General features: G+C 40.1%; 1 protein-coding gene across 1 annotated transcript in view; it reads left to right on the top strand.

The window, feature by feature from the left end:
* Positions 1-12,993, top strand: part of CKAP5 (cytoskeleton associated protein 5) — a 397,759-nt gene that overhangs the window by 122,089 nt on the left and 262,677 nt on the right. Inside the window, exon 7 of the mRNA XM_053689307.1 lies at positions 11,304-11,410. Within this exon, the coding sequence (XP_053545282.1) occupies positions 11,304-11,410 (107 nt within the window). The remainder of the gene's footprint in view (positions 1-11,303; positions 11,411-12,993) is intronic.

Below are 12,993 nucleotides of genomic sequence, written 5' to 3'. Positions count from 1 at the left end.
AGAGCAGTCAGTGGTCCCTTCAGAAACACAGCAGTTGGGGTGGCAACATAGGGGAGCTTATGTGAGAGGTTATTTTTTTGTTTGAACTGTTTTACTGGTTTTTACTTTTAATCACTTGGTTTGGGCCTGCTCTGAGCCTGGGATCATTACAGTGAATAGCTCTGCTTCCTCCTATTGGCTCAATTTTCTCTTGCTATCTGCTTATGTCTCTGGGCAGATTAGAAGTTTTACAAACTGATAACTTCTGTGTCAGCATTTTTCCCTGCCTCCAAAAGATCATTTCTTTCATGTAATTAGCAAGAGTCCATGAGCTAGTGACGTATGGGATATACATTCCTACCAGGAGGGGCAAAGTTTCCCAAACCTTAAAATGCCATAAATACACCCCTCACCACACCCACAATTCAGTTTTACAAACTTTGCCTCCCATGGAGGTGGTGAAGTAAGTTTGTGCTAGATTCTACATTGATATGCGCTTCGCAGCAGGCTGAAGCCCGGTTTTCCTCTCAGAGTGCAGTGAATGTCAGAGGGATGTGAAGAGAGTATTGCCTATTTGAATACAATGGTCTTCCTCTAGGGGATCTATTTCATAGGTTCTCTGTTATCGGTCGTAGAGATTTCTTCTCCTACCTCCCTTTTCAGATCGACGATATACTCTTATATACCATTACCTCTACTGATTCTCGTTTCAGTACTGGTTTGGCTATCTACTATATGTAGATGAGTGTCCTGGGGTAAGTAAGTCTTATTTTTTGTGACACTCTAAGCTATGGTTGGGCACTTTATATGTAAAGTTCTAAATATATGTCTTTAAACTTATATTTGCCATGATTCAGGATAATCAGTATTCCTTCATTCAGACTGTCAGTTTCATTATTTGGGATAATGCATATGAATAAATATTTTTTTCTTACCTTGAAAATTTTCAATTGACTATTTTTCCCTGCGGGCTGTTAGGCTCGCGGGGGCAGAAAATGCTTCATTTTATTGCGTCATTCTTGGCACAAACTTTTTTGGTGCAAAATTTTGTCATTTCTGGCGTCGTAGTTGACGCCGGAAGTTGTTTGTAGTTACGTCATTTTTTTGTGACGCATGTGTATTCAGTCGTTTTTTTGCGCCAAAAAATGTGGGCGTCTGTTTTGACGTCAGAGGATGTGGCGTCATACTTGGCGCCAAAAAATATGGGCGTTGTTCTTAGCGTCACATTATTTAAGTCTCACTTTTTTGTTGCTTCTGGTTGCTAGAGGCTTGTTTATTTTGCATTTTTTCCCATTCCTGAAACTGTCATTTAAGTAATTTGATAATTTTGCTTTATATGTTGTTGTTTTTTCTATTACATATTGCAAGAAATTCAAAACACTGTTCCTGTTTCAAGAGATGCTGAGGGATTCCTGTTGACTGATATCAGTCCTACCAAAGCTAAGTTCATTTATTTTAATGTTATGAATGTTTATGTTTAGCTATGGTTTGTAATAAGTTATCATGATAAACTTTTACATGCAGAATTCATTAGTATTTATCCTTTATATATTACTATTATTTTTATATCTTATGTACAAGATATACTTAGAAATTTATAAGAATATTTTTCTGATTCTATTTTAAAGGCTTTGTCTGACGTCCCGCCTTCTAATAAAATTTCTAGGTCTTTTTCAAACTTCTTTTAGTTAATGAAGTTTCAAATGACCAACGACATAATGAATTATCCTTCTCTGATGGTGTTTTTTTTCTCATTCAGAATTTTTCTTCATCAGATATTGACACTAACAAATCTACTTTTTTATTCTTTAATAGAGTACATTTGTTCCTTGTTCAAAAGGTGTTGATTATTTTGGATATTGAAATATCTAGTTCTTTTGATTTTAAAGACTAGCTTACATTTAAATTCTGCTTGTTTATCTTCTGTGCTTTCTTCAGAGGTTTTTCTCCAGTTCCTGATACTAGGGAATGGAATAGGCTGAGAATTTTCTTTTAGTCCTTCTTTCGGTTTTTAAATTGTATTCTTTGCCGGCAGTTAGTTTTCAGTTTTGAGGAAAGATTCCCCAAGTTAATGGGGCTATCTCTACTCCTGCTAAATATACTATTATTCTTATAGCAAATAGTATTTATTTTTTTCCTTCAGATGGTCGTATCCTGTTTAAGGAAAATTATTTTCAGGTACTTTTCTTAGACCTGTAATTTATTTGGCTGATGTTGCAATTGCTGCATCTTTCTGGTTGGATACTTTAAGATCAAGTATCAGTTTATGATTTGTTTTAGCATTGTTAAAAGGACAAAATCTTCTACTTTTTTGAAGTTCAGATTAAGTGCTATTGCATTGTCTTGTTATCTTGCATTTGTTGATTATGCAAGTCCAGTGTGTTGTCTGATCCTTTAACTTGATTAACATGCTAATAATTTAATTTGTGTTGTCATTTTATTAAAATATTTCGCAAATGAGGTTTAATCTATGTCTTTAGCTATTTTAGCTAGAAGAACTTTGTGATTTCAATCTTGGAATGCTAATTTGATTTCTAAAATCCATATTTCTCCTGTTAAGTGTAGTCAGTCCACGGGTCATCATTACTTATGGGATATTAACTCCTCCCCAACAGGAAGTGCAAGAGGATCACCCAAGCAGAGCTGCTATATAGCTCCTCCCCTCTACGTCACACCCAGTCATTCTCTTGCACCCAACTAATAGATAGGATGTGTGAGAGGACTGTGGTGATTAAACTTAGTTCTTAACGTTTTACAGGGTGTTCCGTTTGAACCCCTTCATTCCATTGATATCAAGCTGTTATCTTGGAAAGTTCTGTTTTTAATGGCTATTTCGTCGGCTCGTAGAGTCTCTGAGTTATCAGCCTTACATTGTGATTCTCCGTATCTGATTTTTCATTCAGATAAGGTAGTTCTGCGTACTAAACCTGGGTTCTTACCTAAGGTAGTCACTAACAAGAATATCAATCAAGAGATTGTTGTTCCATCATTGTGTCCTAACCCTTCTTCAAAGAAGGAACGACTTCTGCACAATCTAGATGTAGTCCGTGCCCTGAAATTTTATTTACAGGCAACTAAAGATTTTCGACAAACTTCTTCCCTGTTTGTCGTTTATTCTGGACAGAGGAGAGGTCAAAAAGCATCTGCTACCTCTCTATCCTTTTGGCTTCGTAGCATAATACGCTTAGCCTATGAGACTGCTGGACAGCAACCTCCTGAAAGGATTACAGCTCATTCTACTAGAGCTGTGGCTTCCACTTGGGCCTTTAAGAACGAGGCCTCTGTTGAACAGATTTGCAAGGCTGCAACTTGGTCTTCTCTTCATACTTTTTCCAAATTTTACAAATTTGACACTTTTGCTTCTTCGGAGGCTGTTTTTGGGAGAAAGGTTCTTCAGGCAGTGGTTCCTTCCGTATAGAGATCCTGCCTGTCCCTCCCGTCATCCGTGTACTTAGCTTTGGTATTGGTATCCCATAAGTAATGATGACCCGTGGACTGACTACACTTAACAGGAGAAAACATAATTTATGCTTACCTGATAAATTCCTTTCTCCTGTAGTGTAGTCAGTCCACGGCCCGTCCTGTTTTTTAAGGCAGGTCTAAATTTTTAAATTATACTCCAGTCACCACTGCACCCTATAGTTTCTCCTTTCTCGTTTGGTTCTCGGTCGAATGACTGGGTGTGACGTAGAGGGGAGGAGCTATATAGCAGCTCTGCTTGGGTGATCCTCTTGCACTTCCTGTTGGGGAGGAGTTAATATCCCATAAGTAATGATGACCCGTGGACTGACTACACTACAGGAGAAAGGAATTTATCAGGTAAGCATAAATTATGTTTTCTTTTTTTCCAAGATATTCAATTATTTGGTTCATAATTGGATTCAATTATTTAACTATTACTCTGGGCTTCAAGATTGAGTTCTAAGACTAAAACTTTAAGCTTATATTAATTAAAGTTAATTAAAGTTTAAAGTCAGCTCCCTAAATATGCATGTAGGTGCGATTTTTATTCCCGCTTGGCTGGTAAGGGGCAGGTTAAGACTTTTTTTGAAATTTGTTTGGTTCTATTCGGTCCAAACTTCTTAAACTTTGGGTACAGAATAAGTTTCAGAGTAAAACCGTCTGTGAGAAGTCTTTTCTTTCATGTAATTGGCAAGAGTCCATGAGCTAGTGACATATGGGATATACAATCCTACCAGGAGGGGCAAAGTTTCCCAAACCTCAAAATGCCTATAAATACACCCCTCACCACACCCACAATTCAGTTTTTACAAATTTTGCCTCCTATGGAGGTGGTGAAGTAAGTTTGTGCTAAGATTTCTACGTTGATATGCGCTTCTCAGCATTGTTGAAGCCCGATTCCTCTCAGAGTACAGCGAATGTCAGAGGGACGTGAAGGGAGTATCACCTATTGAATACGATGATTTCCCTAACGGGGGTCTTTTTCATGGGTTCTCTGTTATCGGTCATAGAGATTCATCTCCTACCTCCCTTTTCAGATCGACGATATACTCTCAAATTTACCATTACCTCTACTAGAGAACTGTTTTAGTACTGGTTTGGCTATCTGCTATATGTGGATGGGTGTCTTTTGGTAAGTATGTTTTCATTTACTTAAGACCCTCCCAGCTATGGTTTGGCACTTTATGCAAATTATATAAAGTTCTAAATATATGTATTGTACTTATATTTGCCATGAGTCAGGTTCATGTATTTCCTTCTGCAGACTGTCAGTTTCATATTTGGGAATATAAACACTTTAAGAAATTTGTTTCTTACCTGGGGTTTAGTCTTTTTTCAATTTGACTACTTTTGCATTTGCGGGTATTAGGCAGCGGGTGCGTCAAATGTTAGACTTTATTGCGTCATTTTTGGCGCAAACTTTTTGGCACGGGAAATTACGTTTTTGACGCAACTTCGTAATTTCCGGCGTCATACGTGACGTCGAGACCTTTCACATGGCGGCGTCATTAGTGACGCAAGTGTGTCATTTCCGGTCATTTTTGGCGCCAAAAAAGTTTACGTTACGTTGTGCGTCATACTTGGCGCCAATTTTTTCTTCATTATTTCTATACCCCATTGTTGTTTGCCTCCTGCTTTCTTTTCTATCAAGAGGCCTATGCTTTTGCATTTTTTCCCATTCCTGAAACTGTCATTTAAGGAAATAGATCATTTTGCTTTATATGTTGTTTTTTCTCTTACATTGAGTAAGATGTCCCAATCCGATCCTGTCTCTGAAGTTTCTGCTGGAACATTGCTGCCTGACATGGGTTCTACAAAATCTAAGTGCATTTGTTGTAAAATTGTAGAAATTATTCCACCGAATGTCATTTGTAATAGTTGTCATGATGAACTTTTACATGCAGATAGTGTTTCTATCAGTAATAGTACATTGCCAGTTGCAGTTCCTTCAACTTCTAATGTGCATGATATACCTGTAAATTTTAAAGAATTTGTTTCTAAATCTATTATGAAGGCTTTGTCTGCATTTCCACCTTCTAATAAACGTAAAAGGTCTTTTAAAACTTCTCATTTAGCTGATGAACTTTCAAATGACCAACAACATAATAATTCATCCTCTTCTGATGAGGATCTATCTGAAACAGAAGATCCTTCCTCAGATATTGACACTGACAAATCTACTTATTTATTTAAAATAGAGTATATGCATTCTTTATTAAAAGAAGTGTTAATTACTTTGGATATTGAGGTAACCAGTCCTATTGACGTTCAGTCTAATAAACGTTTAAATGCTGTTTTAAAACCTCCTGTGGTTTCTCCAGGTGTTTTTCCTATTCCTGAGGCTATTTCTGATATGATTTCTAGGGAATGGAATAAGCCAGGTACTTCCTTTATTCCTTCTTCAAGGTTTAAGAGATTGTATCCTTTACCAGCAAAATCTATAGAGTTTTGGGAAAAAATCCCCAAAGTTGATGGGGCTATTTCTACTCTTGCTAAACGTACTACTATTCCTATGGAAGATAGGACTTCCTTTAAGGATCCTTTAGATAGGAAGCTTGAATCTTATCTAAGGAAGGCCTATTTATATTCAGGTCATCTTCTCAGACCTGCTATTTCTTTGGGTGATGTTGCGGCTGCATCAACTTTCTGGTTGGAAAATTTAGCGCAACATGAATTGGATTCTGACATATCTAGCATTGTTCGTCTACTACAACATGCTAATCATTTTATTTGTGATGCCATTTTTTATATTATCAAAATTGATGTTAGATCCATGTCTTTAGCTGTATTAGCTAGAAGAGCTTTGTGGCTTAAATCTTGGAATGCTGATATGACATCTAAATCTAGATTACTATCTCTTTCTTTCCAAGGTAATAATTTGTTTGGTTCTCAGTTGGATTCTATTATTTCAACTATCACTGGAGGAAAAGGAGTTTTTTTGCCTCAGGATAAAAAACCTAAGGGTAAATCTAAGGCTTCTAACCGTTTTCGTTCCTTTCGTCAGAATAAGGAACAAAAACTCAATCCTCCTCCCAAGGAATCTGCTTCCAGTTGGAAGCCTTCCTCAAATTGGAATAAATCCAAGCCATTTAGGAAACCAAAGTCCGCCCCTAAGTCCTCATGAAGGTGCGGCCCTCATTCCAGCTCAGCTGGTAGGGGGCAGATTAAGGTTTTTCAAGGATTTTTGGATAAAATCTGTCCAAAATCATTGGATTCAGAGCATTGTCTCTCAAGGGTATCGAATAGGATTCAAAGTAAGACCTCCTGTGAGAAGATTTTTTCTTTCACACATTCCTGTAAATCCAGTAAAAGCTCAGGCTTTTCTGAAGTGTGTTTCAGACCTGGAGTCTTCAGGGGTGATCATGCCAGTTCCTCCTCAGGAACAAGGTTTGGGGTTTTATTCGAACCTATTCATTGTACCAAAGAAAGAAAATTTGTTCAGACCAGTTCTGGATCTGAAAATTTTGAATCGTTATGTAAGAGTACCAACTTAAAAGATGGTGACTATAAGGACTATTCTGCCTTTTGTTCAGCAAGGACATTATATGTCCACAATAGACTTGCAGGATGCATACCTTCATATTCCGATTCATCCAGAACACTTTCAGTTTCTGAGATTCTCTTTTCTAGACAAGCATTACCAATTTGTTGCTCTTCCATTTGGCCTAGCAACAGCTCCAAGAATCTTTTCAAAGGTTCTGGGTGCCCTATTATCTGTAATCAGAGAACAGGGTATTGCGGTGTTTCCTTATTTGGACGATATCTTGGTACTAGCTCAGTCTTTACATACTGCAGAATCTCACACAAATCAACTAGTGTTGTTTCTTCGGAAGCATGGTTGGAGGATCAATTTACCAAAAAGTTTCTTGATTCCTCAGACAAGGGTCACCTTTTTAGGCTTCCAGATAGATTCAGTGTCCATGACTCTGTCTCTAACAGACAAGAGACGTTTAAGATTGGTCGCAGCATGTCGGCTTCTTCAGTCTCAGTCATTCCCTTCAGTGGCTATGTGCATGGAAGTTTTAGGTCTCATGACTGCAGCATCGGACGCGATCCCCTTTGCTCGTTTTCACATGAGACCTCTACAGCTTTGTATGCTAAATCAATGGTGCAGGGATTATACAAAGATATCACAATTAATATCCTTGAATCCCAATGTACGACACTCTCTGACATGGTGGATAGATCACCATCGTTTGGTTCAAGGGGCTTCTTTTGTTCGCCCAACCTGGACTGTGATCACAACAGATGCGAGTCTTTCAGGTTGGGGAGCTGTTTGGGGTCTCTGACAGCACAAGGGCTTTGGAAATCTCAAGAGGCGAGATTACCAATAAATATTTTAGAACTCTGTGCAATTCTCAGGGCTCTTCAGTTCTGGCCTCTACTAAAGAGAGAACCGTTCATTTGTTTTCAGACAGACAATATCACAACTGTGGCTTATGTCAATCATCAGGGTGGGACTCACAGTCCCCAAGCTATGAAAGAAGTATCTTGGATACTTGCTTGGGCGGAATCCAGCTCCTGTCTAATCTCTGCGGTGCATATCCCAGGTGTAGATAATTGGGAGGCGGATTATCTCAGCCGCCAGACTTTACATCCAGGGGAGTGGTCTCTCCATCCAGATGTGTTTTCTCAGATTGTTCAGATGTTGGGGCTTCAAGAGATAGATCTCATGGCCTCTCATCTAAACAAGAAACTTCCCAGATACCTGTCCAGGTCCAGGGATGTTCAGGCGGAAGCAGTGGATGCGCTGACACTTCCTTGGTGTTATCAACCTGCTTACATCTTCCCGCCTCTAGTTCTTCTTCCAAGAGTGATTTCCAAAATCATCATGGAACAGTCTTTTGTGTTGCTGGTGGCTCCAGCATGGCCACACAGGTTTTGGTATGCGGATCTGGTTCGGATGTCCAGTTGCCCGCCTTGGCCACTTCCGTTATGGCCGGACCTACTATCTCAAGGTCCGTTTTTCCATCAGGATCTCAAATCATTAAATTTGAAGGTATGGAAATTGAACGCTTAGTTCTAAGTCATAGAGGTTTGGCCGCCTTATGGGGTAGCAAGTTAACCTTGTGGTTCGAGAAATAGTTTTCTGATGATTATGCTCTCTTTAAGGAGGGCCGTGTGGCTTTTCCTACTCTAGTGAGTTTGTCGTTTTCCCTATCAGGGACGTTGGGCTGTGTTGTCTTCTTCCCCAAGCTTCGCTTAGGGTTTTTTTCTAACGAGTTTGGGATGCTCTGCATTCTTTTTCCTTGGGTGTGGTCCTCTAGTTACGTACTCTGAGGCAATATGGAGACTAGCCTTTGTTTTACTCACTCTTCGGGTGTTTTGTCCTCGATATTCTCCCTTGGTCTTTAGAGTCTTGGTGCGTCACTGTCGTGCCCTAGCTTCTTTTTGGGGTGTTAGACTTCCACAGGGTGTGTTCTCTTCCTTTTGGGTTGGAATCTACAAGTGAGTCTTGTTCCCGTTCTCTGGGGTAGTCCGGTTATTCCCCTGTGAGGTGTGCTTCTTCAGATGGGGTAGTTGTGTTCCCTGGGGTGTTGTTTGTTTTAAACAATTCTGGGGCTCGGACTTTTAGTTTTTTTTTCGGATCTTTCTAGATGTCCGGAAACTTATGATCCTATGGCTGGTTCGGGGTGATCCAAATTTCCAGGGACCACGGACTGGCCAATTGAGTCTGCTAGCAGCTTGGCCAGGATTCTGTGTGCTTTCGGATACGCTTCTTATGGCTTGCCTGGTCCTTTGAACAATTTGGGCTCCCCTTCAGGGGGAGTTCTGTCTGTGTTCATTCATTAGTGTCATCTGGATGATTTTCATTCAGCCTTTGTTTTCAACAGACTATGGCTCATGTCTGGTGACCGTGTGAGCTGTTCTTATACGTGCCTTTCCCTTGGGGGGGGGGGGTTGTTTGTCCTTCTTAAGGAGGGGGGGTCCTCTCTCTTGTCCTGTCCTGTGTGCAGGAGGTTGGAACAGGTGTTTTTATCCTGTATGTTCTGTTTCATCTGTGGAGATGGCAATCTCCATGTTGAGACTGTCAGTTTTGCTGGGTCTTCATAGGGATTGCATTTTGCTATGTTCATCTCCTATGGGGTTCTCTTTGAGAGGACCCATTTGAAGGAGCTCTTTGGGCTCCCGAGTTTGGTTGGGGTGGCCGAGTTCTTCCCATTACATCCTTCCCTGGGGGTTGGGGATTGGGGTCCTTTCTATTCCCCTGTTTTTCAGACCTGCCTGTCGCTTGGGCTGGTTCGGTGTAGAGCAGGATCTGAGATCTGTTGTACGTCCTCGGGTGACTTGAGGTTTGGGTAGCCTCTTTGAGGTTCTGTGATCCTCCATGGTCAAGATGTTGAAAAGGACTGGCGGTTTTTGGATAGCCTGTGTTGTGCCCACTGTTTAGTGGATGTTTTTGCAGTATGACGATTAGGGTTTGATAGCTCTTTTCAACTGCTCTTACTTGCCTGCAAGTGTTCTATTTCAGAGTCATACTGGAATGACTGTGGCGTGTAGGGTTGACTCAGGTGTTCGCTTATCTGGGGTTGCTGCACGTATTTGATCTATAAATATTTCGATATTCTGAGTTATCTTGTAACTTGAGGACTTGTTCTTCAATTGTCCTTTGGGGTGCGGTTGCACTGTTTTTAGGAGCAGTTTTCTACTCGGTTTTAGATTCTTGGTTTTAAACTTGTGGTTTCTGGAAGATCCGGGGTCTTAGCGTTGCCTGCCTTGTTTCTGTGAGCTTGGTTCGGTTTTCGGGGTTCCTTATTTTATTTGGAACTTGTTGTACCCTCTTTAGGGGTCTACAGGAATCCTTGTTTTTTCTTCCACGTCTTCCACTTTTTGGGAGGTTTTGGTAGTTGATCCCTTTTCTCTAGTAAGGGTTGTGTGGTTGGGGACCGACTGCTGGGCAACAGTGTCTCCTGGAGGCGTGTTGGCTCAGTCAAGTCTATTTCTGCGGTCTCTAGCAAGGCTTATGGGCTATCTGCCAGTCAGTTTCCTTGGGGCTTTTTCCTTTTTCAAAGTTTTCTCTGCTTTGGACGGTTTTTGTGGTAAGGGTTTTGCAGGCCTGGTGCCTTCAGAATGGGCCACCTTTTGTACCCACCCGTTTTACATTCAGTGTCCTCTATAGCTTGGGTATTGTTTTCCCAAAAGTAATGAATGCAGCTGTGGACTCTTTCAATTTATGAAGAAAAACGTAAATTATGCTTACCTGATAATTTTCTTTTCTTCAGATGGAAATAGTCCACAGCTCCCGCCCGTGTTTTTTATGTGGGGCGTTTATTATATTTATTCTTCTGGCTCCTTTTCACCCTGATATTTCTTCTACTGTTCCTTGTTCCTCGGCAGAGTGACTGGGGGATGAGGGAAGTGGGAGAGGTATTTAAGCCTTTGGCTGGGGTGTCTCTGCCTCCTCCTGGTGGCCAGTTTCTGAATTCCCAAAAGTAATGAATGCAGCTGGTGGACTCTTTCCATCTGAAGAAAAGACAATTATCAGGTAAGCATAATTTGTTTTCTCTAAAATTATTTCTGCAGAAAATGTCAAACAAGAATTGTTTTTATACCTTCTTTGAATCCTCTAGACCATTAAATATATTCCTTTAAGCTACTAAGGATTCCAAAAAAAGTTCAGTTTGTTCTCTATTCTGTGGTGGGAAGTGTATATGTTATGATATTCCTATGGACTCTTATCAACCCAAAAGAAAATAATTTATCAGTTAAGCATAATTTTAATATTTTATTATTATTATTATATGTTCTTTCTTCTTTGGAATGTAGGTGCTAGGGTTTTGTTTTGGGGTTGTGGTTTTCTTGCAGCAATTTAGAATTGCAAGGGATTCACCACTAACTGTGCAGCTTTCTAATCCTTATAGGGGAGGAGTGTGAAGAGGAGGATGCTGTGCCACAGGTGGATGCCTATGAGCTACTTGAAGCTGTTGAAATTCTCGCCAAGCTGCCCAAAGATTTTTATGATAAAATTGTAAGTGACCGTTTTTATAACATTTGTCTTATTGTGATAAGTTGCCTTTTTCTCTTGTTAAGTGTATCCAGTCCACGGATCATCCATTACTTGTGGGATATATTCCCTTCCCAACAGGAAGTTGCAAGAGGATCACCCACAGCAGAGCTGCTACATAGCTCCTCCCCTCACATGTCATATCCAGTCATTCTCTTGCAACCCTCAACATAGATGGAGGTCGTGAGAGGACTGTGGTGTTTTATAGTTTATTTCTTCAATCAAAAGTTTGTTATTTTTAAACGGCACCGGAGTGTGCTGTTTTTTCTCAGGCAGTATTTGGAAGAAGAATCTGCCTGCGTTTTCTATGATCTTAGCAGAAGTAACTAAGATCCACTTGCTGTTCTCACACATTCTGAGGAGTGAGGTAACTTCAGAGAGGGAATGGCGTGCAGGTTTCTCTTGTTAAGTGTAGTCAGTCCACGGGTCATCCATTACTTATGGGATTATATCTCCTTCCCAACAGGAAGTTGCAAGAGGATCACCCAAGCAGAGCTGCTATATAGCTCCTCCCCTCACACGTCATATCCAGTCATTCTCTTGCAACTCAACATAGGTCGTTGTGAGAGGTCTGTGGTGTTTTTTAAACTTAGTTTATGTCTTCAATCAAAAGTTTGTTATTTTAAATGGCACCGGAGTGTGCTGTTTGTTCTCAGGCAGTATTAGAAGAAGAATCTGCCTGCGTTTTCTATGATCTTAGCAGAAGTAACTAAGATCCACTGGCTGTTTCTCGCACATTCTGAGGAGTGAGGTAACTTCAGAAAGGGGAATAGCATGCGGGGCCCCCCTGCAAACGAGGTATGTGCAGTAAATTATTTTTCTAAGGAATGGAATTGACTAGAAAATACTGCTGTTACCAATGTAATGTAAGTACAGCCTTGAATGCAGTGGTAGCGACTGGTATTAGGCTGATGAGTGTACGTGCACTGAAGTATTTTTCTAGGAAATGGAATTTGACTAAGAAAATACTGTTAATGCTGAAGTAATGTTTGAGCCTTAACTGCAGTAAAAGCGACAGGAAACAGGCTTATTAATAACACTTCATAATCTTTACATGTTCAAAACGTTTACTGGCATGTTAATAGTTTTTTGTGAGGTACTTGGTGATAAAACTTATTGGGGCATGATTTTTCCACATGGCTAACGTTTATTTCTGCATAGAAACAGTTAACTGAGATTTCCCACTGTTGTAATATGAGTGGGAGGGGCCTATTTTAGCGCTTTTGTTGCGCAGTAAGAATTCAGTCACAGTCTTCCTACTAAAGCCTCCATGATCCAGGACGTCCCTAGAGAGCTCAGGGGTCTTCAAAATTCATTTTGAGGGAGGTAATCAGTCACAGCAGACCTGTGACAGTGTGTTTTGACTGTGAGAAAAATGTTAATTATTAAATTGATATCCGTTTTTGGGTATTAAAGGGTTAATCATCCATTTGCTGGTGGGTGCAATCCTTTGCTAACTTAATACATTTACTGTGAAATTTTGGTTGCTATAACTAATTTGGTTCATTGTTATTTCAACTGTGACAGCCTTTTGTGCTTCTTAAAGG

This window comes from Bombina bombina, chromosome 7 (genome assembly GCF_027579735.1).
Source record: "Bombina bombina isolate aBomBom1 chromosome 7, aBomBom1.pri, whole genome shotgun sequence".
Lineage (NCBI taxonomy): Eukaryota > Metazoa > Chordata > Amphibia > Anura > Bombinatoridae > Bombina > Bombina bombina.
Note: the sequence above shows the minus strand (reverse complement) of the source record. Positions and strands in the feature narration are given on the sequence as shown.